The sequence below is a fragment of the Heterodontus francisci genome, chromosome 8, assembly GCF_036365525.1.
Source record: "Heterodontus francisci isolate sHetFra1 chromosome 8, sHetFra1.hap1, whole genome shotgun sequence".
Taxonomy (NCBI): Eukaryota; Metazoa; Chordata; class Chondrichthyes; order Heterodontiformes; family Heterodontidae; genus Heterodontus; species Heterodontus francisci.
Window position 1 is genome coordinate 5646191 of NC_090378.1, and position 26694 is coordinate 5672884.

General features: G+C 49.5%; 1 protein-coding gene across 6 annotated transcripts in view; it reads right to left on the reverse strand.

The window, feature by feature from the left end:
* Positions 1-26694, reverse strand: part of slc44a5b (solute carrier family 44 member 5b) — a 371713-nt gene that overhangs the window by 117930 nt on the left and 227089 nt on the right. For all 6 annotated transcript variants that reach the window (XM_068036576.1, XM_068036579.1, XM_068036575.1 and 3 more), the window contains exons 6-7: positions 26269-26397; positions 10978-11038 (exon numbers count right to left, since the gene is read on the reverse strand). In XM_068036576.1, coding sequence (XP_067892677.1) covers positions 10978-11038; positions 26269-26397 — 190 coding nt within the window. The remainder of the gene's footprint in view (positions 1-10977; positions 11039-26268; positions 26398-26694) is intronic.

Consider the following 26694-nt stretch of genomic DNA (forward strand, 5'->3'; position numbering starts at 1 on the left):
AGTCAGTACTGAGGGAGTGCTGCACTGTCGGAGGGTCAGTACTGTGGGAGTGCTGCACAGTCGGAGGATCAGTACTGAGGGAACGCTGCACTGAGAGAGAGTCAGTACTGAGGGAGTGCTGCACGGTCGGAAGGTCAGTACTGAGGGAGTGCTGCACGGTCGGAAGGTCAATACTGAGGAAGTGCTGCACGGTCGGAGGGTCAGTACTGAGGGAGTGCTGCACAGTCAGAGGGTCAGTACTGAGGGAGTGCTGCACAGTCGGAGGGTCAGTACTGAGGGAGTGCTGCACTGTCGGAAGGTCAGTACTGAGGGAGTGCTGCACTGAGAGAGAGTCAGTACTGAGGGAGTGCTGCACTGTCGGAGGGTCAGTACTGAGGGAGTGCTGCACAGTCGGAGGGTCAGTACTGAGGGAGAACAGCACTGAGAGAGAGTCAGTACTGAGGGAGTGCTGCACTGTCGGAGGGTCAGTACTGAGGGAGCGCTGCACTGAGAGTCAGTACTGAGGGAGTGCTGCATGGTCAGAGGGTCAGTACTGAGGGAGTGCTGCACTGTCGGAGGGTCAGTACTGAGGGAGTGCTGCACTGTCGGAGGGTCAGTACCGAGGGAGTGCTGCACTGTCGGAGGGTCAGTACTGAGGGAGTACAGCACTGAGAGAGAGTCAGTACTGAGGGAGTGCTGCACTGTCGGAGGGTCAGTACTGAGGGAGCGCTGCACTGAGGGAGAGTCAGTACTGAGGGAGTGCTGCATGGTCAGAGGGTCAGTACTGAGGGAGTGCTGCACTGTCGGAGGGTCAGTACTGAGGGAGTGCTGCACTGTCGGAGGGTCAGTACCGAGGGAGTGCTGCACTGTCGGAGGGTCAGTACTGAGGGAGTGCTGCACTGAGGGAGAGTCAGTACTGAGGGAGTGCTGCACTGTCGGAGGGTCAGTACTGAGGGAGTGCTGCACAGTCGGAGGGTCTGTATTGAGGGAGTGCTGCACGGTCGGAGGGTCAGTACTGATGGAGTGCTGCACTGAGGGAGAGTCAGTACTGAGGGAGTGCTGCACTGTCGGAGGGTCAGTACTGAGGGAGTGCTGCACAGTCGGAGGGTCAGTACTGAGGGAGTGCTGCACTGAGGGAGAATCAGTACTGAGGGAGTGCTGCACTGTCGGAGGGTCAGTACTGAGGGAGTGCTGCACGGTCAGATGGTCAGCACTGTGGGAGTGCTGCACTGTCGGAGGGTCAGTACTGAGGGAGTGCTGCACTGTTGGAGGGTCAGTATTGAGGGAGTGCTGCACGGTCGGAGGGTCAGTACTGAGTGAGTGCTGCACTGTTGGAGGGTCAGTATTGAGGGAGTGCTGCACGGTCGGAGTGTCAGTACTGAGGGAGTGCTGCACAGTCGGAGGGTCAGTACTGAGGGAGTGCTGCACAGTCTGAGGGTCAGTACTGAGGGAGTACAGCACTGAGAGAGAGTCAGTACTGAGGGAGTGCTGCACAATCAGAGGGTCAGTACTGAGGGAGTGCTGCACAGTCAGAGGGTCAGTACTGAGGGAGTGCTGCACAGTCGGAGGATCAGTACTGAGGGAGCGCTGCACTGAGAGAGAGTCAGTACTGATGGAGTGCTGCACTGTCGGAGGGTCAGTACTGAGGGAGAGCTGCACTGTCGGAGGGTCAGTACTGAGGGAGTGCTGCACAGTCGGAGGGTCAGTCCCGAGGGAGTGCTGCACAGTCGGAGGATCAGTACTGAGGGAGCACTGCACTGAGAAAGAGTCAGTACTGAGGGAGTGCTGCACAATCAGAGGGTCAGTACTGAGGGAGTGCTGCACTGTCGGAGGGTCAGTACTGAGGGAGTGCTGCACGGTCAGATGGTCAGCACTGTGGGAGTGCTGCACTGTCGGAGGGTCAGTACTGAGGGAGTGCTGCACTGTTGGAGGGTCAGTATTGAGGGAGTGCTGCACGGTCGGAGGGCCAGTACTGAGTGAGTGCTGCACTGTTGGAGGGTCAGTATTGAGGGAGTGCTGCACGGTCGGATTGTCAGTACTGAGGGAGTGCTGCACAGTCGGAGGGTCAGTACTGAGGGAGTGCTGCACAGTCTGAGGGTCAGTACTGAGGGAGTACAGCACTGAGAGAGAGTCAGTACTGAGGGAGTGCTGCACAATCAGAGGGTCAGTACTGAGGGAGTGCTGCACAGTCAGAGGGTCAGTACTGAGGGAGTGCTGCACAGTCGGAGGATCAGTACTGAGGGAGCGCTGCACTGAGAGAGAGTCAGTACTGATGGAGTGCTGCACTGTCGGAGGGTCAGTACTGAGGGAGAGCTGCACTGTCGGAGGGTCAGTACTGAGGGAGTGCTGCACAGTCGGAGGGTCAGTCCCGAGGGAGTGCTGCACAGTCGGAGGATCAGTACTGAGGGAGTACAGCACTGAGAGAGAGTCAGTACTGAGGGAGTGCTGCACAATCAGAGGGTCAGTACTGAGGGAGTGCTGCACAATCAGAGGGTCAGTACTGAGGGAGTGCTGCACAGTCGGAGGGTCAGTACTGAGGGAGTGCTGCACTGTCGGAGGGTCAGTACTGAGGGAGTGCTGCACGGTCGGAGGGTCAGTACTGAGGGAGTGCTGCACTGTCGGAGGGTCAGTACTGAGGGAGTGCTGCACTGTCAGAGGGTCAGTACTAAGGGAGTGCTGCACGGTCGGAGGGTCAGTACTGAGGGAGTGCTGCACAGTCAGAGGGTCAGTACTGAAGGAGTGCTGCACGGTCGGAGGGTCAGTACTGAGGGAGTGCTGCACTGAGAGAGAGTCAGTACTGAGGGAGTGCTGCACTGTCGGAGGGTCAGTACTGAGGGAGCGCTGCACTGAGAGAGAGTCAGTACTGAGGGAGTGCTGCACTGTTGGAGGGTCAGTACTGAGGGAGTGCTGCACGGTCGGAAGGTCAGTACTGAGGGAGTGCTGCACGGTCGGAGGGTCAATACTGAGGGAGTGCTGCACGGTCGGAGGGTCAGTACTGAGGGAGTGCTGCACTGTCAGAGGGTCAGTCCTGAGGGAGTGCTGCACAGTCGGAGGGTCAGTACTGAGGGAGTGCTGCACTGTCGGAGGGTCAGTACTGAGGGAGTGCTGCACTGAGAGAGAGTCAGTACTGAGGGAGTGCTGCACTGTCGGAGGGTCAGTACTGAGGGAGTGCTGCACTGTCGGAGGGTCAGTACTGAGGGAGTGCTGCACAGTCAGAGGGTCAGTACTGAGGGAGTACAGCACTGAGAGAGAGTCAGTACTGAGGGAGTGCTGCACTGTCGGAGGGTCAGTACTGAGGGAGCGCTGCACTGAGGGAGAGTCAGTACTGAGGGAGTGCTGCATGGTCAGAGGGTCAGTACTGAGGGAGTGCTGCACTGTCGGAGGGTCAGTACTGAGGGAGTGCTGCACTGAGGGAGAATCAGTACTGAGGGAGTGCTGCACTGTCGGAGGGTCAGTACTGAGGGAGTGCTGCACGGTCAGATGGTCAGCACTGTGGGAGTGCTGCACTGTCGGAGGGTCAGTACTGAGGGAGTGCTGCACTGTTGGAGGGTCAGTATTGAGGGAGTGCTGCACGGTCGGAGGGTCAGTACTGAGTGAGTGCTGCACTGTTGGAGGGTCAGTATTGAGGGAGTGCTGCACGGTCGGAGTGTCAGTACTGAGGGAGTGCTGCACAGTCGGAGGGTCAGTACTGAGGGAGTGCTGCACAGTCTGAGGGTCAGTACTGAGGGAGTACAGCACTGAGAGAGAGTCAGTACTGAGGGAGTGCTGCACAATCAGAGGGTCAGTACTGAGGGAGTGCTGCACAGTCAGAGGGTCAGTACTGAGGGAGTGCTGCACAGTCGGAGGATCAGTACTGAGGGAGCGCTGCACTGAGAGAGAGTCAGTACTGATGGAGTGCTGCACTGTCGGAGGGTCAGTACTGAGGGAGAGCTGCACTGTCGGAGGGTCAGTACTGAGGGAGTGCTGCACAGTCGGAGGGTCAGTCCCGAGGGAGTGCTGCACAGTCGGAGGATCAGTACTGAGGGAGCACTGCACTGAGAAAGAGTCAGTACTGAGGGAGTGCTGCACAATCAGAGGGTCAGTACTGAGGGAGTGCTGCACTGTCGGAGGGTCAGTACTGAGGGAGTGCTGCACGGTCAGATGGTCAGCACTGTGGGAGTGCTGCACTGTCGGAGGGTCAGTACTGAGGGAGTGCTGCACTGTTGGAGGGTCAGTATTGAGGGAGTGCTGCACGGTCGGAGGGTCAGTACTGAGTGAGTGCTGCACTGTTGGAGGGTCAGTATTGAGGGAGTGCTGCACGGTCGGATTGTCAGTACTGAGGGAGTGCTGCACAGTCGGAGGGTCAGTACTGAGGGAGTGCTGCACAGTCTGAGGGTCAGTACTGAGGGAGTACAGCACTGAGAGAGAGTCAGTACTGAGGGAGTGCTGCACAATCAGAGGGTCAGTACTGAGGGAGTGCTGCACAGTCAGAGGGTCAGTACTGAGGGAGTGCTGCACAGTCGGAGGATCAGTACTGAGGGAGCGCTGCACTGAGAGAGAGTCAGTACTGATGGAGTGCTGCACTGTCGGAGGGTCAGTACTGAGGGAGAGCTGCACTGTCGGAGGGTCAGTACTGAGGGAGTGCTGCACAGTCGGAGGGTCAGTCCCGAGGGAGTGCTGCACAGTCGGAGGATCAGTACTGAGGGAGTACAGCACTGAGAGAGAGTCAGTACTGAGGGAGTGCTGCACAATCAGAGGGTCAGTACTGAGGGAGTGCTGCACAATCAGAGGGTCAGTACTGAGGGAGTGCTGCACAGTCGGAGGGTCAGTACTGAGGGAGTGCTGCACTGTCGGAGGGTCAGTACTGAGGGAGTGCTGCACGGTCGGAGGGTCAGTACTGAGGGAGTGCTGCACTGTCGGAGGGTCAGTACTGAGGGAGTGCTGCACTGTCAGAGGGTCAGTACTAAGGGAGTGCTGCACGGTCGGAGGGTCAGTACTGAGGGAGTGCTGCACAGTCAGAGGGTCAGTACTGAAGGAGTGCTGCACGGTCGGAGGGTCAGTACTGAGGGAGTGCTGCACTGAGAGAGAGTCAGTACTGAGGGAGTGCTGCACTGTCGGAGGGTCAGTACTGAGGGAGCGCTGCACTGAGAGAGAGTCAGTACTGAGGGAGTGCTGCACTGTTGGAGGGTCAGTACTGAGGGAGTGCTGCACGGTCGGAAGGTCAGTACTGAGGGAGTGCTGCACGGTCGGAGGGTCAATACTGAGGGAGTGCTGCACGGTCGGAGGGTCAGTACTGAGGGAGTGCTGCACTGTCAGAGGGTCAGTCCTGAGGGAGTGCTGCACAGTCGGAGGGTCAGTACTGAGGGAGTGCTGCACTGTCGGAGGGTCAGTACTGAGGGAGTGCTGCACTGAGAGAGAGTCAGTACTGAGGGAGTGCTGCACTGTCGGAGGGTCAGTACTGAGGGAGTGCTGCACTGTCGGAGGGTCAGTACTGAGGGAGTGCTGCACAGTCAGAGGGTCAGTACTGAGGGAGTACAGCACTGAGAGAGAGTCAGTACTGAGGGAGTGCTGCACTGTCGGAGGGTCAGTACTGAGGGAGCGCTGCACTGAGGGAGAGTCAGTACTGAGGGAGTGCTGCATGGTCAGAGGGTCAGTACTGAGGGAGTGCTGCACTGTCGGAGGGTCAGTACTGAGGGGGTGCTGCACTGTCGGAGGGTCAGTACCGAGGGAGTGCTGCACTGTCGGAGGGTCAGTACTGAGGGAGTGCTGCACTGAGGGAGAGTCTGTACTGAGGGAGTGCTGCACTGTCGGAGGGTCAGTACTGAGGGAGTGCTGCACAGTCGGAGGGTCAGTATTGAGGGAGTGCTGCACGGTCGGAGGGTCAGTACTGATGGAGTGCTGCACTGAGGGAGAGTCATTACTGAGGGAGTGCTGCACTGTCGGAGGGTCAGTACTGAGGGAGTGCTGCACTGAGGGAGAGTCAGTACTGAGGGAGTGCTGCACTGTCGGAGGGTCAGTACTGAGGGAGTGCTGCACGGTCAGATGGTCAGTACTGTGGGAGTGCTGCACTGTCGGAGCGTCAGTACTGAGGGAGTGCTGCACTGTTGGAGGGTCAGTATTGAGGGAGTGCTGCACGGTCGGAGGGTCAGTACTGAGGGAGTGCTGCACTGTTGGAGGGTCAGTATTGAGGGAGTGCTGCACGGTCGGAGGGTCAGTACTGAGGGAGTGCTGCACAGTTGGAGGATCAGCACTGAGGGAGTGCTGCACTGTCGGAGGGTCAGTACTGAGGGAGTGCTGCACTGTCGGAGGGTCAGTACTGAGGGAGCGCTGCACTGTCAGAGGGTCAGTACTGAGGGAGTGCTGCACTGTCGGAGGGTCAGTACTGAGGGAGTGCTGCACTGTGGGAGGGTCAGTACTGAGGGAGTGCTGCACTGTCGGAGGGTCAGTACTGAGGGAGCGCTGCACTGTCAGAGGGTCAGTACTGAGGATGTGCTGCACTGTCGGAGGGTCAGTACTGAGGGAGTGCTGCACTGTCGGAGGGTCAGTCCTGTGGGAGTGCTGCACTGTCGGAGGGTCAGTCCTGTGGGAGTGCTGCACTGTCGGAGGGTCAGTACTGAGGATGTGCTGCACTGTCGGAGGGTCAGTACTGAGGGAGTGCTGCACTGTCGGAGGGTCAGTACTGAGGGAGCGCTGCACTGTCAGAGGGTCAGTACTGAGGATGTGCTGCACTGTCAGAGGGTCAGTACTGAGGGAGTGCTGCACTGTCGGAGGGTCAGTCCTGTGGGAGTGCTGCACAATCAGAGGGTCAGTACTGAGGGAGTGCTGCACTGTCGGAGGGTCAGTACTGAGGGAGCGCTGCACTCAGAGGGTCAGTACTGAGGATGTGCTGCACTGTCGGAGGGTCAGTACTGAGGATGTGCTGCACTGTCGGAGGGTCAGTACTGAGGGAGTGCTGCACTGTCGGAGGGTCAGTCCTGTGGGAGTGCTGCACTGTCAGAGGGACAGTACTGTGGGAGTGCTGCACTGTCAGAGGGTCAGTACTGAGGGAGTGCTGCACTGTCGGAGGGTCAGTACTGTGGGAGTGCTGCACTGTCAGAGGGACAGTACTGTGGGAGTGCTGCACTGTCAGAGGGTCAGTACTGAGGGAGTGCTGCACTGTCGGAGGGTCAGTACTGAGGGAGTGCTGCACTGTCGGAGGGTCAGTACTGAGGGAGTGCTGCACTGTCGGAGGGTCAGTACTGAGGGAGTGCTGCACTGTCGGAGGGTCAGTACTGAGGGAGTGCTGCACTGTCGGAGGGTCAGTACTGAGGGAGTGCTGCACTGTCAGAGGGACAGTACTGAGGGATTGCTGCACTGTCAGAGGGTCAGTACTGAGGGAGTGCTGCACTGTCAGAGGGTCAGTACTGAGGGAGTGCTGCACTGGTGGAATTGCCATCTTCAGGAAGTGATATTAAAGCAAAGCCCCATCTTTCCTCTCAGGTGGATATACAAGATCCCAGTACACTACGAGTTGCAAGGGGTTATTCCCAGTGTCCTGGCAAATATTTATCCCTCAACTAAGATTATTAAAACTGTTTATCTGATCATTTATCTCATTGCTGTTTGTGGGAGCTTGCTGTTCGCAAATTGGCTCCTGCAATTACTCGATTAAAACAGTAACTACACTTCAAAATGGGTTGTAAAGTGCTTTGGAACATTCTGATGTCACCAAAGGCACTACATAAATGAAATTTTGTTTTTTTTTTAGTCTAAATGCCATGAGCAGATGCGCTTGTGGCTTTCTTAGGCTATCTGTCTTCACCTGTGTAGCTCCCCTGTATCTCCAAATTGAATTAGCCGATTTTCTTTTGGTTCCATTAAAAAAGCTGCCAAAGCTAATGGGCTGACATTCGCATCACAGTGTCGAGGCGCTCTCCCCATATTACGTGGGGGGAGGCGGGACATTCGGCGCAGTGAGAGAGTTTTTGACCGTTGTGCAACAGGTACTGGGGTTCTATTTTAAGCATCCCAGCACCTGCTTCCTGACAGCTATCAAAGAAATACTTACCTGACTGCTGAAGAGTGGGGCTGCCGTCAATCTGGCAGCAAAGCAGAAAGTGCTGGAAAAATTCAGCGGGTCAGGCAGCATCAGTGGAGAGAGAAACAGAGTTAACTTGTTCAAATTCACAGACCTGCAAGTTAACTCTGCTTCTCTCTCCACAGATGCTGCCTGACCTGCTGAGTGACCCCAGCACTTTCTGCTTTGCTGCCACATACTTACCCTGCTGTGTCCCAGTGTCCTGTGAAGTTGTGATCCTCTTCTCCCACTCAAGTGTAACATTCCTTCTTGTAGGCGTGCCGCACCTGGGTGAATAATTTTAATTTTGCACATTCCAGGACGTGAGACTTAAATACACCATAAGGTATTTATAGGTATTACGGAGGTTTACAGAGAACACACTGACACAAATGGGAATGCACAGGTGTCACAGCAAAGTAAATATGTCTAAATTTTCCTTACCAACATGTGTGTCATTTTCTCTGTGTGAATGATGAGTGCCAGCATGTAGTGCCAATGTCACATCCCTTTGCACCATTGGCCCTTCAGGAGAGTCAACGTATGCAATAACATTATTGTCATTCCACCATTACTCATGAGCGTCTCCATGGACTCAGTGACGGACATTGACTCAGTCAGCTGCTGCCTTTAATGGTTTACACAGGGATGCTGCAGATGTGGACGAGGGTGATGTGTGGCTTGCAGAGCTCATGTCAGTTCCTATGGAGCAGACTACCTTTGTCTGATAAGCCACTGCCGTACATCACTACCTCACTGCTAGCTCTGCGTGCAGAGCCTGGGTGCCATCTGCTCTCCCGTGCATCTTTCATGTTGTAGGTCCTCAGCGTCCTCATAGTCAGAGGAGGAATCCTGATGGTGTCTCTCCTCATCATGCCAGGCCTGGCCCTTATTGGGTGTGTATTTGTGCAGAGCAGCAAAGAAAGGAGCTGGCCTTCGGTCCGTAATACAGTGCATCACCCTGTCCATACACGCATTGGAAGCATCCTTTCAGCATGCCGATCTCCTGCTCAATGGTGGCTCATGTAGCTCAGTGGCTGGTGTTGTATCTCTCCTCTGCAGCAGTGGTGGGATCTCTCACTGGTGTCGGGAGCCATGTCTGCAAAGGATAGCCCTTATCTCCAAGAAGTCACCCCTCCATCTGAGCCAGTTCAGTGAACAGCGGTGGCAGCCGGGACTGGCGCAAGACCCAGGTGTCATGGCAGCTGCCTGAGAGGCGGTGACACATTCGCTGCAAGCATCTGCGGTGATCACTTACCAGCTTCAGCTAGATTGAGAGGGCTCCTTTAATGGTGACATCTGCAGGTGGTAGCCTGGCGGGAGGCCTGATGGCCACATGAGTGCAGTCTATGAACATTACAACCTATGGTTCTCCAGCAATGGTGCCAGAATCAATGGCCCTCTGGGCCTGGCTGTGAGAGTCCGTCCTGAAGTGGACATCCTCACTGGCCCTCCGGTGCAGGGCATTGGTGACCTCCCTGATGCAGCGGTGCACTGCTGACTGTGTGACCCCCACAAAGGTCTCTGGTGGGCCCCTGGAGTGCTGGATACGTGCCAAGCTTGTGAACCACTGCCACTATGAGGACCGCAGGCATATGATGTCCATTGAAGCTCATGGGCTGCAGGTCATCTTTGAGCAGGGCACAGAGACATGACACTACCCTCTCTACATGCCTCTGACACTGGTGCTCTGATATCTGATGGCATGTCATGTGGAACCTGTAGATGCTCAGCAAACGTAATGGCGAGCTCCCCTTGTAATGGGGGCTGTTGCTCACAATCGGGGCCCTCTCCGTGGATCGCACCTGCCTGTTGATTTTGCCTCTGGCACATGCGGATCCTCACATGAAGAGGATTACATACCTATCAGCCATACTTATTTCCATGTGATAAATAAAGTTGATCCCTTCATGTATTCGAAGGTTCCTAATTGGGCGGGGATTGGTGCTGATGGGTACATCAGCTGCTTCCATGGATCAACTATGTGGCGTGCCATGGCATTGCCCATCTTGGCCAACACTCAGAGTGGCACAGCATGACCACAACAAGATCCTACCAGCTGAATCGATTGCCCCCACCATCCATATAACCTTAATGCTCCTGCCCTTTCTGGCACCCTCCCCATACACAGGGTGGATAGAGTTTCATTGCTCCTTCACAAACACAAATAAACGCCGAGCATAGACTGTTTACAGAGAGAGGGTACACAGTACCTCCTTTCATGCCTGCAGAGCTTTCCCTCCACTACTCCCAGACCAGCTCCCTCCTCCCTTCCAGTATGCAGAGTGAGATCCCTGAATATCCCCCCTCCCTTCCGTAATACAGAGCGAGACCCCTGAATAACAGAACGTACCTTCGCTGGCGACAACATCTGCCTCTGAGGACCCGCCGGCTTTTCAAATCGTGAACGGGACAACACGTGACGGCCGCCCGTTCAGTGAAAAATCTGGAGGTGTCAGTGAAGAGGCGGCGGGTTGCATAATCTGCAGAGCTGAGTACCGTTTAACATATTCTAATTGTGATGCTGCCAGCGTGCGGCGGGGTGGGGAGGGGCCGCACCGAGGTTCCCCCACCGCTGGTAATTTGCGGTTGGCCCTTCTCGACATTGCAGGTCGAGGCGGGCCTCTTTCTGCAGAATTTTATCGGCCCCCACGACACAATCTGCGACATCAAGGGGCCAGTAAAATTCAGCCCAATATTTATTATCCGATGCTGCACAGCTGTAAATTTCAGCATCATTGCTTTGCAGGGAATGATCCAACAATCTCCACTCCCAGTGGGGGTGAACTGAAATCACTGGGATGGTGGGATGGAGACAGTCCTACAACACTCAAACCCCAACCCACACTCCCTGTGAGTGTGGCCTCCCTTCCAGATGCATGGATTGTGAATCCACCCTGATATAAAAGGCAGTAAGTACCAACTCCAGGAGGTATTGTATCAAAAGAAGACTTCATACGTACAGGGTCGGCTGGGGACAATCATTGATGGACAATCTTCATCTCGTATCACTTGGGCAGCAGACTAAAATGCAAAGGACAACACAAGAAGTGGGTCGTTAACAGAAAGTAATACTTTGCTAAATGGCAAACTATTTGTTCAGAGTGAAGCAAGATCACAGTATAGAAAGAGGCAAGAAAAACAGTTTGACCCATCTTAGCCCATCCATCTAGAAGGGCCCAAAAAATATTACATCATATCCTTCAATTGTTACAGAACTCCATAATAATTCACAAGAGAGACTGCACTTCAAAATATTTAGTTGGTTGAAAAGCACTGTACACAGTTCTGGTCTCCATCTTACTAAAAGCCTACAGGGGCAGTGGCAAAGGTGGCAAAAAAAATTTAAATAATTATACTGGGTCTGAGAGGTTATAAAGATCAGGAAAGATTGAAAAGGCAGGGGCTATTTTCTCCAGAAAAGAGATTGTGAGATGATCTGACAGAGGTCTTTAAAATTATGTAGGGGGTTTAATAGCGTTAGATGTAGAAAAGATGTTGGGGAGACCGGAATTAGGGGCCACGAATATAAGACAGTCAGCAGTAAATCTAATCGGGAATTCAGGAGAAATTTCTTTACCCAGAGAGTGGGAAGAATGTGGAACTCACTCCCACAGGGAGTGGTTGAGGTGAATAGTATCGATACATTTAAGGGGAAGCTGGATAAACACATGAGGGAGAAAGGAATAGAAGGATATGGTGATCGGGGAAGATGAAGAGGGGGTGGGAGGAGACTCGTGTGGAACATAAACACCAGCATGGATCAGTTGGGCCGAATGGCCTGTTTCAATGCTGTGAATACTTTGTAATTATACTCTGGGGCAAGATAAGGAACCACAAAAATGCACCTTCTTTCTTTATAGGATTTTACCTCTGCTGCACACCCTGCTGCTAATTACATTGTTTATCTGAAAAATCTTGAACTCCAATCAGAGGAAAAGGAATATAAAGGGAACATATAATATATAAATATATATAATATATAAAGAAATATACAGGGAATATATAATATATAAATATATGTAATATATATAATATATAAAAGAATATAAAGGGAATATATATAATAAATATATAATGCATAAAGGAATATAAAGGGAATATATATATATGTAAAGGAATATATAATATATAAATATATATCATATGTATAATATATAATGGAATATATAATATATATAATGTATATTATAATGTGTATAATATATAATGTATAATATATTATATATTAAGGAATATAAAAGGAATATATTATATATAATATATGTAAAGGGATATAAAGGGAATATATAACATATATATAAATGCATATAAAAGGCATATATAATATATATAATTAATGGAATATAAAGGGAATATATAATATATATTATATATAATGTATAAAGCAATATGAAGAGAATTATATAATGTATAAAGGAATATAAAGGGAATATACAATATATATATATAATGTATAAAGGGAATATACAATGCTAGACAAGAAAAGGCCAAGGACCCAGCTCGTTCACCTTTTAATTTGTTGCCATCAAATGCTACAATAATCATAGGAATACAAAAACAGGAGAAGACCATTCAGCCCCTCGAACCTGTTCTTCCATTCAGCAGGATTGTGGCTGATCTGCAACTCAACTTTATTTACCCACCTTGGCTCTATATCCCTTAACACCCGAACAATAATCCATCAATCTCAGTCTTGAAATTTTCAGTTGACATCCTTGGTTTTTTGGGGGAGAGAGTTCCAGATTTCCACCTTGTTCTGGACTCGCCCCACCAGAGGAAATAGTTTCTCTCTATCAATCCTATCAAATCCTTTAATCGCCTTCAACCCCTCAATTAGATAATGCCTTAATCTTCTATACTCAAGGGATAACAAGCCTAGTCTGTGCAACCTGTCCTTGTAATTTAACCCTTTCAGCTCCAGTATCAATCTGGTGAATCTGCACTGCACCCCCTCCAAGGCCAATATATCCTTCCTGAGAGGCGGAGTCCAGAACTGAACAGTTACTCCTAATGGTGTCTAATCACAACTTTTGATAACTGTAAAACATTTCGACCTCTTTGTAATCCAGATGCCTTCAGATAAAGGCACACATTCCGTTAGCCTTTTTGATTGTTTTTTTTGTATTTGCTCACTAGCTTTTAATGATTTCTGTATTTAAGACTCCCAAATCCCTTTGCTCCTCCAAATTCCCAGTTTCACACCTTTTAGAAAATACTCTGATTTATCTTTCTCAGGTCTAAAGTGGATGGTCTCACACTCGCCCACTTTGTAGTCCATTTGCATTAGTTGTGGCCACTTGCAAATGAGCTGAATGGTCTCCTATGTTCCCGGCTGGTGATCCTTTCTAATGTGTATCTCTCAACTACTCATGGCATAAGCAAGACATACCAATATGGACACCACGCAGAATTTTAAGTCTTCAATAGCCTTTTAGTCTTATTTTATTCAGCCACAGTGCAATCACTCACAAAGCAGATGCAATTACCAACTGCACACTACACTGTTTAACTGATTGTCCGCCGGTGCCCCCGAACCAGATTTTTGGGGAAGCGTTCATCACACACTTTTGAAAATTTCATTCTCAGGTTGTGGATGTCACTGGCAAGACTGGCATTTATTGTCCATCCCACATGCCCTGAGAAGGGAGTGGAGTCCTTCTTGAACTGCTGTAGCTTAAGTGGTGAAATTGTACCCACAGTGCTGTTCGGGAGGAAGTTCCAGGATTTTAACCCAGCAACAATGAAGTAACGACCAATATATTTCCATATCGGAATTGCGTTGTGACTTGGAGGGGAACTGGGAAGTGGTGGTCCTCCTCCTTCTCGGTGGTAGATATTGGTGGTTTGGGTGGTGCTATCAAAGGGCCATACTGAAGAAGACACAGGATTAGGAGCAAAGAAAACATGTATAAAACCATCGCAGTCCATTAACTTCATTTATTCAACCTGAAACGCAGGTAATAAATTGTTGTCACAGTGCCGTGGCAATGTGGAGGATTTAAAAGCAGCCTGCCATTCTCCACTTAAAACGAGGCAGAAAGCATTAAAATATAATTAACCACCACAGGTTCACTATGCAGAACTATCTCCACGGGTTAACAATTCGCTCCCTTGAAACTTATCATCCCTTGCAGGATGTAGCAAAAGTAACGGGTGATTTACAACTTTTTTAATAGGAAGCTACAGGAATCGTTAAGAATTTATGAACAGGATAACTTTTGAATGTCACCTTGGGTTACATTCATTGGAATGTGCATTGATATCGCAGTTGGGATCGAACAAGTGCTATTGGGTTAAAGGACATCATTAGCCAACATCTCAGCAGAGACAAGTGACAATTGGGAAATAGCTGAGGTTATAATTATCAGAAAAAATTGAACAGACTGAGGACCTTTTCTCTAGAAAACTGAGTGTGTGACCTGGTTGAGGTTTTTAAAATGAATAAAGCCATAAAACATTGCAAACCAAGCACTGGGGTTCATTACTCGCAGAACAGAATTATGTTAAGACCTCAATGAGATCGTTAACATTAAAATACAACAGATGAACCCCCAGACCAATTTAAAGAATTACATGACAAGATTTCACATTTTAAGACTTTTATTACAACTAAGCTAAAAGAAATCCCCATTTACTAAATCGTACTTTGTAAGTAGCTGATACCCCAGATTACAAAGAAAGGAATTTTCTTTCGTCGCTTGTTAGTACAGAACTTGAGTATTGCTGAAAAGAGACATGTCAAAGATTTTCATCGTGCACTCATCAGGACAGATGCAAGAATGCCAAATTTCAAAGGAAGCAACAATTTATACTGCATGAGAAAAGGGTGCTGATTGGTTGGCAAGTCGAATCAGATTGGTCGAGGTGTTGCCATGGGGAATGCACCAGGGAACTATTGTCCCACACACTTTTATTTAATCCAAAAAGGCGTAACACCTAGACATGTTCCTTGTGACTGCAGAGGACAGGTCCCTGCTTATGAATATATGTAGCTTCTAACAAGCGTAAGTGAGCCACATTGTGAGCCGAGTGATAATCTTAAATTGGTCGTTAGTGTAATTCTTAACACACTTGGGATTGTTTAGTAAGTGCTGTCCAATCGCGGAATCACATCTAATGTTAGACATTATGTTCTGAGATTTGCAAGCAGGGGCTGGTTGAGTCAGACAGTCGCCCTAGTTCAGCGTCAAGCTTGCAATGTGAAGAAATGGCTCGGGCCCTATTTACGAGATTACTGATAAGGCCAATCCTTTAGGGCACGGAACTGTAAGATCCTAATGCGTATATTGACCAATGAAGATAGACTTGCGGTAGACAGTAGAAGAAAAGCCGTTTGCGGATTTCTCAACTAGCACATCAAGGAAAGGGAGCTCATTGGACTGTTCCATTTTCAAGATGAGAACACAGGAACATAGGAGCAGGAGTAGCCCATTCAGCCCATCGAGCCTGTTCTGCCAATCGATACGATCATGGCTGATCATCCACTTCAATGCCTTTTTCCTCACACTATCTCCATATCCCTTTATATCATTGGTATTTAGAAATCTGTCAATCTCTGCTTTAAACATACTCAATGACTGAGCTTCCACAGCCCTCTGGGGTAGAGAATTCCAAAGATTCACAACCCGCTGAGTAAAGAAATTTCTCCTCATCTCTGTCCTAAGAGGCTTCCCCCTTATTTTGAAATTATGTTCCCTGGTTGGAGCGCATTAAGGTTTTTTAAGGAAATTCTTACATGCAGCTGCAGATTCAAATCGAGCAAATGTATCATGTACCTATCAGAAATATGCAAGGGGTAAGAGGTTAGGGGTCATTCCATTGAAAACACGTTTCTCGTGGAAACCAATGAAAATGTTATGGAGAGCTGGCCGAAGAGGGAATCTCATGCCAACATCATCTATTTGGGCATACATGGGCTGAATTTTGTTGTCATAGAGAGATACAGCACTAAAACAGGCCCTTCGGCCCACCGAGTCTGTGCCGACCATCAACCACCCATTTATACTAATCCTACATTAATCCCATATTCCCTACCACATCCCCACTGCCCTCAATTCTCCTACCACCTACCTACACTAGGGGCAATTTACAATGGCCAATTTACCGATCAACCTGCAAGTCTTTGGCTGTGGGAGGAAACCAGAGCACCCGGTGAAAACCCACACGGTCACAGGGACAGCTTGCAAACTCCACACAGGCAGTACCCAGAACTGAACCCAGGTCGCTGGAATTGTAAGGCTGCAGTGCTAACTGCTGCGCCACTGTGCCACTGTTCTCTTATCAGAGGCAAGTTCGGTGGCTTTGGGGGGAGGGGGCAGAAAATCTCCGTGGAGCTGTCTGTCACGAAACCAGGCGCAGTGTACCCATTTTGTTGGAGGCAGGGAAGTACCGTGACAGTACTGAATCCCTGACGTGATGGCATCGTCACTGAACTGTTGTAAATAAATTTGAATCTAATAAACAGCGATCCAATGATCGAATTTTACATTATGTTTGAAAGTGAGGTAGTTCAATCTGAAGCCAGGGTGTTAAATTTGAACAATGGAAATTATGAAGATATGAGGGGCAAATTGGTTGAGGTGGATTGGGAAAATACATTAAAAGGTGTGACAGTACATAGGCAATGGATAGTCTTCAAAGAATTATTACATAGTTTACAACAACCATACATTCCTTCAAGGCACAAAAAACCCAAAAGTAAAAGCAGTCAACCGTGGCTAACAAAGGAAGTTAAGGCTTGTATATAAAGTTGCCAGGAATAGTAGTAAACCTGAGGATTGGGAGGATTTTAGAATACAGCAAAGGAGGACCAAGAAACTGATAAAGAAAGGGAGATCAGAATATGAATATAAACTAGCAAAAATATAAGAAGAGACTGTAAAATCTTCTATAGGTACATAAAAAGGAAATGTTTTGCTCAGACAAATGTGGGTCCATTACAGGCAGAGTCAGGAGAATTTATAATGGGGAATAGAGAAATGGCAGAGAAGCTAAATGATAATTTTGTATCTGTCTTCACTGAGGAAGATACAAGAAATCTCCCAGAATTAGAGATCCAAGGGATTGGGGGAATTAGGAATTGAAGGAAATTAGTATTAGTAAGAAGGTTGTATTGGAGAAATTAATGGGGCTGCAGGTTGATAGGTCCCCAGGACCTGATATTCTACATCCCAGAGTGTTGAAAGAGGTAGCTATGGAGGTAGTGGATGCATTTGTGATCATCTTCCAAAATTCCAAAGATTCTGGAGCAGTTCCTGCAGATTGGAAGGTCACAAATGTCACCCCACTATTTAAGAAGGGAGGGAGAGAGAAAACAGGGAACTACAGACCTGTTAGCCTTACATCAGTCATTGGGAAAATGCTAGAATCTATTCTAAAGGATGTGATAAATGGACACTTGGATAATAATGATCCGATTGGGCATAGTCAACATGGATTTATGAATGGGAAATCATGTTTGATGAACCTGTTGGAGTTTTTTAGGGATGTTACTAACAGAATTGATAAAGGGGAGTTGCTGGATGTAGTATACGTGGATTTTCAGAAGGCTTTTGATAAAGTCCCCCACAGAAGGTTGGTTCGCAAAATCAAAGCATATGGGATAGGAGGTAATATATTGGCGTGGATTAAGGCAGAAAACAGAGAGTAGGAATAAACGGGTCATTCTCACATTGGCAGGCTGTGACTAGTGGGTACCGCAGGGATCAGTACTTGGGCCCCAGCTGTTCACAATATATATCAATGATTTGGATGTGGGGACCAAATATAATATTTCCACATTCGCGGATGGCACAAAACTAGGTGGGAGTGTGTGTTGTGAGGAAGATGCAAAGCGGCTTCAAGGGGATTTGGACAGACCTGGTGAGTGGGTAAGAATGGGGCAGATGTAATATAATGTGGAAAAATGTGAGGCTATCCACTTTGGCAGGAGGAATAGATGTGCAGAGTATTTCTTAAATGGTAAGAGGTTAGAAAGTGTTGATGTACAAAGAGACCTGGGTGTCCTTATCAATAAGTTACTGAAAGCTAACATGCAGGTGTAGCAAGGAATTAACAAGGCTAATGGTATGTTAGCCTTTATTGCAAGATGATTTGAGTACAGGAATAGTGAAGTCTTGCTTCTATTGTATAGAACCTTGGTTAGACCGCACCTGGAGTACTGTGTGCAGTTTTGGTCCCCTTACCTTCGGAAGGATATTATCGCCATAGAGGGAGTGCAATGAAGGTTCACCCAGACTTGTTCCCGGGATGGTGGGATTGTCCTATGAAGAGAGATTGAGGAAACGGGGCCTGTATTCTCTAGAGTTTCGAAGAATGCGAGGTTGAAACCTACAAAATACTTAAAGGGATAGACAGGGTAGATGGGGCTAAGATGTTTCCCCTGGTTGGGGAGTCTAGAACCAGGGGACGCAATTTCAAAATAAGGGGGAATCCGCTTAGATCGGAGAGGAGGAAATTTCTTCACTCAGAGGGTTATGAATCTTTGGAATTCTCTACCCCAGAGGGCTGTGGAAGCTCAGTCATTGAGTATGTTTAAAGCAGAGATTGACAGATTTCTAAATACAAATGACAGAAAGGAATATGGGGTTAGTGTGGGGAAAAAGGCATTGAAGTAGATGATCAGCCATGATCATAGTGAATGGCGAAGCAGGCTCGATGGGATGAATGGCATGTTCCTATGTTTATCAGTTTTGTGATAGATGTGCAGCACTCAACGCCTTCAGTTTTGCGACTTTGAAAAGCGAGGCAAAAGTCATTGGTGCTGTGAAAGGAAAGGAGACCGAACCATTGCAGCATAGGGGAAGTGGGGTTTACAGCAGCCAATGCCACTATGCAGAGTGCCCAAAGGATTTGTATGTGACCGGGTGGGGAGATCTCTGCAAGGGGTTTGTGTGTGACCGGGTGGGGAGATCTCTGCAAGGGGTTTGTGTGTGACCGGGTGGGGAGATCTCTGCAAGTGGTTTGTGTGTGATCGGGTGGGGAGATCTCTGCAAGGGGTTTGTATGTGACCGGGCAGGGAGATCTCTGCAAGGGGTTTGAGTGTGACCGGGCGGGGAGATCTCTGCAAGGGGTTTGTGTGTGACCGGGTGGGGAGATCTCTGCAAGGGGTTTGTGTGTGACCGGGTGGGGAGATCTCTGCAAGGGGTTTGTGTGTGACCGGGCGGGGAGATCTCTGCAAGTGGTTTGTGTGTGACCGGGCGGGGAGATCTCTGCAAGGGGTTTGAGTGTGACCGGGCGGGGAGATCTCTGCAAGGGGTTTGTGTGTGACCGGGCGGGGAGATCTCTGCAAGGGGTTTGTGTGTGACCGGGCGGGGAGATCTCTGCAAGTGGTTTGAGTGTGACCGGGCAGGGAGATCTCTGCAAGGGGTTTGAGTGTGACCGGGCGGGGAGATCACTGCAAGGGGTTTGTGTGTGACCGGGTAGGGAGATCTCTGCAAGGGGTTTGTGAGAGACCGGGTGGGGAGATCTCTGCAAGGGGTTTGTGTGTGACCGGGTGGGGAGATCTCTGCAAGGGGTTTGTGAGAGACCGGGTGGGGAGATCTCTGCAAGGGGTTTGAGTGTGACCGGGCGGGGAGATCACTGCAAGGGGTTTGTGTGTGACCGGGTGGGGAGATCTCTGCAAGGGGTTTGTGAGAGACCGGGTGGGTAGATCTCTGCAAGGGGTTTGTGTGTGACCGGGCGGGGAGATCTCTGCAAGGGGTTAGTGTGTGACCGGGTGGGGAGGTCTCTGCAAGGGGTTAGTGTGTGACCGGGTGGGGAGGTCTCTGCAAGGGGCTTGCGTGTGACCGGGTGGGGAGATCTCTGCAAGGGGTTTGTGTGTGACCGGGTTGGGAGATCTCTGCAAGGTGCTTCTATGTGACTGGGCAGGGAGATCTCTGCAAGGGGTTAGTGTGTGACCGGGTGGGGAGGTCTCTGCAAGGGGCTTGCGTGTGACCGGGTGGGGAGATCTCTGCAAGGGGTTTGTGTGTGACCGGGTTGGGAGATCTCTGCAAGGTGCTTCTGTGTGACTGGGCGGGGAGATCTCTGCAAGGGGCTTCTATGTGACTGGGCAGGGAGATCTCTGCAAGGGGCTTGTGTGTGACCGGGTGGGGAGATCTCTGCAAGGGGTTTGTGTGTGACCGGGTGGGGAGATCTCTGCAAGGGGTTTGTGTGTGACCGGGTTGGGAGATCTCTGCAAGGTGCTTCTATGTGACTGGGTGGGGAGATCTCTGCAAGGGGCTTCTATGTGACTGGGTGGGGAGATCTCTGCAAGGGGTTTGTATGTGACTGGGTGGGGAGATCTCTGCAAGGGGTTTGCATGTGACCGGGTGGGGAGATCTCTGCAAGGGGTTTGTGTGTGACCGGGTGGGGAGATCTCTGCAAGGGGTTTGTGTGTGACCGGGTGGGGAGATCTCTGCAAGGGGTTTGTGTGTGACCGGGTGGGGAGATCTCTGCAAGGGGCTTCTATGTGACTGGGTGGGGAGATCTCTGCAAGGGGTTAGTGTGTGACCGGGTGGGGAGGTCTCTGCAAGGGGCTTGCGTGTGACCGGGTGGGGAGATCTCTGCAAGGGGCTTGTGTGTGACCGGGTTGGGAGATCTCTGCAAGGTGCTTCTGTGTGACTGGGCAGGGAGATCTCTGCAAGGGGCTTCTATGTGACTGGGTGGGGAGATCTCTGCAAGGGGTTAGTGTGTGACCGGGTGGGGAGGTCTCTGCAAAGGGCTTGCGTGTGACCGGGTGGGGAGATCTCTGCAAGGGGTTTGTGTGTGACCGGGTTGTGAGATCTCTGCAGGGTGCTTCTGTGTGACTGGGCGGGGAGATCTCTGCAAGGGGCTTCTATGTGACTGGGCAGGGAGATCTCTGCAAGGGGCTTGTGTGTGACCGGGTGGGGAGATCTCTGCAAGGGGTTTGTGTGTGACCGGGTGGGGAGATCTCTGCAAGGGGTTTGTGTGTGACCGGGTGGGGAGATCTCTGCAAGGTGCTTCTGTGTGACTGGGCGGGGAGATCTCTGCAAGGGGCTTCTATGTGACTGGGCAGGGAGATCTCTGCAAGGGGCTTGTGTGTGACTGGGCGGGGAGATCTCTGCAAGGGGTTTGTATGTGACCGGGTGGGGAGATCTCTGCAAGGGGCTTCTATGTGACTGTGCAGGGAGATCTCTGCAAGGAGCTTGTGTGTGACTGGGTGGGGAGATCTCTGCAAGGGGTTTGTATGTGACTGGGTGGGGAGATCTCTGCAAGGGGTTTGTATGTGACTGGGTGGGGAGATCTCTGCAAGGGGTTTGTATGTGACCGGGTGGGGAGATCTCTGCAAGGGGTTTGTATGTGACCGGGTGGGGAGATCTCTGCAAGGGGTTTGTGTGTGACCGGGTGGGGAGATCTCTGCAAGGGGTTTGTGTGTGACCGGGTGGGGAGATCTCTGCAAGGGGTTTGTGTTTGACCGGGTGGGGAGATCTCTTCAAGGGGTTTGTATGTGACCGGGTGGGGAGATCTCTGCAAGGGGTTTGTGTTTGACCGGGTGGGGAGATCTCTGCAAGGGGTTTGTATGTGACCGGGTGGGGAGATCTCTGCAAGGGGTTTGTGTTTGACCGGGTGGGGAGATCTCTGCAAGGGGTTTGTATGTGACCGGGCGGGGAGATCTCTGCAAGCGGTTTGTGTGTGACCGGGTGGGGAGATCTCTGCAAGGGGTTTGTGTGTGACCCGGTGGGGAGATCTCTGCAAGCGGTTTGTGTGTGACCCGGTGGGGAGATCTCTGCAAGGGGTTTGTATGTGACCGGGCGGGGAGATCTCTGCAAGGGGTTTGTGTGTGACCCGGTGGGGAGATCTCTGCAAGGGGTTTGTATGTGACCGGGCGGGGAGATCTCTGCAAGGGGTTTGTGTTTGACCGGGTGGGGAGATCTCTGCAAGGGGTTTGTATGTGACCGGGTGGGGAGATCTCTGCAAGGGGTTTGTGTGCACAGAGTGAGGCAGGCTTTTATCCAGCTACAACATCAGGTGCCACGTGAACGATGTCTCCATTGCCGACCGTTCCTGGTGTTTGGGGGGACGGCCGCTGTCATTATGCAAAATGGCCACCCGCCGTGTAAGTGCGGTGTCGCGACCGCTGACATCACAAGTGGGACTGCTGCAAATTTGCACGCCCGCCAATTCTCCCAGCAGTGGGGTCATAAAATTCAGCCCATGGTGCCATGAAAGCTGAACTCAACCGCACGAGTTGCTAAGTTCCTAAGTTCAGTGACAACAAATTCAGAAAATGGTGACATTTATAGTTTATAGTTTGTCATGATACGCTGACAACATTGTGACTTATTCACTAATGTGTCACTCAAGGAAGCCACAGACATTGGTGCAAATGTCCAGGCGTTGCAGCTTTTTTGAATTTAGTAAAAGTATGGAGGACAATAGCTCTCCATGGCAACGCCTCAATCAATCAGAGCTGAATTGCCAACTAATCAGCACTCTTTTCTGGTGCAGCATAAATTGCATTCTGGCATCTGCTCTGATGAGTGTTTTCTTTACTTATTGAAATACTGGAAACCTCACACCACACTGATACATTACACAGATCTCTTTGATGGTTAAAAGTCCCAAACTCCTCCCAGTTGCAATAGGTTGCATCTCCCAGACCTTTTCAACATCAATGTCCCCTTTGCTCACTTTTCCAAGCACTTTCAACTTGGATGTCTGTGAATAAGGCGATTCCTGGTGATCCTGTTGGGCTTTTACTTCTCTGCAAGCTTCAACTTTCAAACAAGTTCCAATCTTTGCAGTCTTTCGCTGTTTTAGGCCTCTGAGATCAGATGTTACTTCGCTCTCTTGAGGCCGCTACTGCTGGTTGTCTTCCTGACAGCCTGCTCTGAGGTCACAACTGCTTGTTCCCTCTCTTAAAGCCTGCCTTAGAACCATAGAGCTGCAGAAAAATTATAGTACAGAAGGAGGCCAATCAGCTCATCGTGTCCGTGCTGGCCGAAAAATCTAGCCGCCCAATCTGATCCCACCTTCCAGCACCTGGTCCATAGCCTTGCAGGTTACAGCACTTCAGGTGCATGTCCAGGTACCTTTTAAATGAGTTGAGGGTTTCTGCCTCCACCACCAATCTGGGCAGTGAATTCCAGACACCCACCAACCTCTGGCTGAAAAGGTTTTTCCTCATGTCTCCTCTAATCCTTCTACCAATCACCTTAAATCTGTGCCCCCTGGTAATTGACCTCTTCGCTAGGGGCAACAGGTCCTTCCTGTCTACTCTATCTAGGCTCCTCATAATTTTGTACACCTCTAGTAAGTCACCACTCAGCCTCCTCTGTTCTAAGGAAAATAACCCTAGCCTATCCAATCTTTCCTTGTCACTGCAACTTTCAAGCCCTGTCAACATTCTTGTAAATCTCCTCTGTACTCTCTCCAGAGCAATTATGTCCTTTCTGTAATGTGGTGATCAGAACTGTACGCAATACTCCTACGGTGGCCTAACCAGTGTTTTATACAGTTCCAGCATTACATCCCTGCTTTTGTATTCTATACCTCAGCCAATAAAGGAAAGCATTCCATGTGCCTTCTTCACCACTCTATCTACCTGTCCTGCCACCTTCAGGGACATGTGGACATGCACTCCAAGGTCTCTCACTTCTTCTACCCCTCTCAATATCTTCCCGTTTATTGTGTATTCCCTCGCTTTGTCTGCCCTCTCCAAATGCATTACCTCACACTTCTCTGGATTGAATTCCATTTGCCACTTTCCCGCCCACTCAACCAAACCATTGATTCTGGAGTCTACAGCTATCCTCTTCACTATCAACTACACGGCCAATTTTAGTGTCATCAGCAAATTTCCCAATCATGCCTCCCACATTTAAGTCCAAATCATTAATATATACCACAAACAGCAAGGGACCCAACACTGAGCCCTGTGGAACGCCACTGGAAACAGCTTTCCATTTGCAAAAACATCCATCGATTCCTACCCTTTGTTTCCTGTCATTGAGCCAATTCTGGATCCAACCTGCCACATTCCCCTGTATCCCATGGGCTTTTATTTTTCTGACCAGTCTGCCATGTCAAATGCCTTACTAAAATCCATGTAGACCACATCCACTGTACTACCCTCATCAATCCTCCTTGTCACTTCCTCAAACTCAATCAAGTTAGTAAGACATGACCTTCCCTTAACAAATCCATGCTGACTCTCCCTGATTAGTCCGTGCCTTTCTAAGTGGCAGTTTGTCCTGTCCCTCAGAATTGATTCTAATAATTTACCCACCACTGAAAATCTGTTAAATTTATCTGGACTCAAAAGTTAACAGCTTATTCTCCTGTTCCAATTTGCAAAGTCCTGATGTCTGGTTTCACGGAGCCACCTGGGCCTCCCGTTATCCCAGGTACATGCTGCTTGGTACATTTGCATCTTCAGAATCACTGACCCCATGTTTAACAACCCAAAAGTCTGGGAGGGTGAACCCTATTGTTCTTGTATTACCCCTGAAGTCTTTTATTTTTCAAAAAATGTCTTTGGTCTGTGTTCTCTGCTGTACTGGTAACCAAAACTTCTGTCTTGTCCTTTCGCAGAGTCGATGTGAGGTCACCTGATGTTCTGGACTTCATCTTAAACTTTTAAAGGTCACAATTTTTAAAATATAATCATGTTACAAAGTCCAGTGTTCAGAACAAATTGCAAAGCTAGAAAGTGACGATAGATAAGAGTGAGGTGTTGCATTTTGATAAAAGGAACAAGGAGACACATAATCCTTGGAAAATAAGTGTCCAGATGGGGTAGAGCAGCAGAGGGATCAGGGAGGAAGGAAACACAAATCAGTAAAAGTAGCATCACAGGTTAATAAGGCCAAAAAAACAAAGCAAACAAACACTGGAGTTCATTTTTCCAGAGATAGAATTGAAAAGCAGAGACGTTATGTGCAACTGATGGAAAACCTTGGTGAGACCAAACTTCGAGAACTGTGCACATTTTGATCTCTAGATTAAAAAAAGGATATAGAGGCAGAAAAGATTTGTTTGTGTGATACCAGAACTGAGAGGTTATAACTCTCAGAAAAAACTGAACAGGCTGGGGCTGTTTTTTAGAAAACAGAAGGTTGAGGGATGACGTGATAGGGGATATTAAAATTATGAAAGGGTTTGAGAAGGTAGGCATAAAAACATAGAAACATAGAAAACAGGAGCAGGAGTAGGCCATTTGGCCCTTCGAGCCTGCTCCACCATTCATTATGATCATGGCTGATCATCCAACTCAGTAACCTGTTCCCGCTTTCCCCCCATACCCTTTGATCCCTTTAGACCCAAGAGCTATATCTAACTCCTTCTTGAAAACACACAATGTTTTGGCCTCAACTGCTTTCTGTGGTAGCGCATTCCACAGGCTCACCACTCTCTGGGTGAAGAAATTTCTCCACATCTCAGTCCTGAAAGGTTTACCCCGTATCCTTAGACTATGACCCCTGGTTCTGGACTCCCCCACCATCAGGAACATCCTTCCTGCACCTACCCTGTCAAGTCCTGTTAGAATTTTATAGGTTTCTATGAGATCCCCCCTCACTCTTCTGACCTCCAGCGAATATAATCCTAACCGACTCAATCGCTCCTCATAGGTCAGTCCCGCCATCCCAGGAATCAGTCTGGTAAACCTTCGCTGCACTCCCTCTATAGCAAGAACATCCTTCCTCAGATAAGGAGACCAAAAGTGCACACAATATTACAGGTGTGGCCTCACCAAGGCCCTGTATAATTGCAGCAAGACATCCCTGCTCCTGTACTCGAATCCTCTCGCTATGAAGGCCAAAATACCATTTGCCTTTTTTACCGCCTGTTGCACCTGCATGCTTACCTTCAGCGACTGGTGTATGAGAACACCCAGGTCTCGCTGCATATTCCCCTCTCTCAGTTTATAGCTGTTCAGATAATAATCTACCCGAGAGAAGGTGTTTCCACTGCAGGGGCACCAGAACTAGGGGTCATAAATATATGATAAATAAATCCAACAGGGAATTCAGGAGGAACCTATTAACCCAGAGAGAGGTGAGAATGTGGACCTCGCTACCACAGGGAGTGGTTGAGGTGAATAGTATCGATACATTTAAGGGGAAGTTGGATAAATATATGAGGGAGAGAGGAATTGAAGGTTAGGCTGATCGGGGGAGATGAAGAGGAGTGGGAGGAGGTACATGTAGAACTGAAACACTAGCATGGAGCAGGTGGGCCGAATGGCCTGTTTCTATGCTGTAAATGTCTATGTAATTCTATTCTGTGTAAATTCACCCAATTATACCCACCTTTCTAGGGGTGTCATAGCCAGGTTGACAAAACTGCCGGTAATACTCCCAGTTGGTTTTGCTCCATCGGTAGGATGACTTCACGTCTATGTAACGGGCAAACCGGTTTGGACACTTCTCAACGCACACCTGTTCAAAGGAGAGGAAAATATTAACAATGAAATTTTAAATGTTAAATTCAGAACAACATCTATGAAAAAAAACATGAGATTGAAGAATTCAAAAAGGAATTTTTAGTCCAGCCAACTCAAATCCAAATGTTGTCCTGCACAGAACCGCTAGTTCTGTGGAAGCTGGACATAAGCAGTAAGGCCAGGCTCAGCAGCCAGCACTCACAACTCTCAATCAGAAATCAGTGCGCTGTGAGTACAGAATTCAGGTTGACACTCCCATTGCAGTGTTGAGGGAGTGCTGCACTGTCGGAGG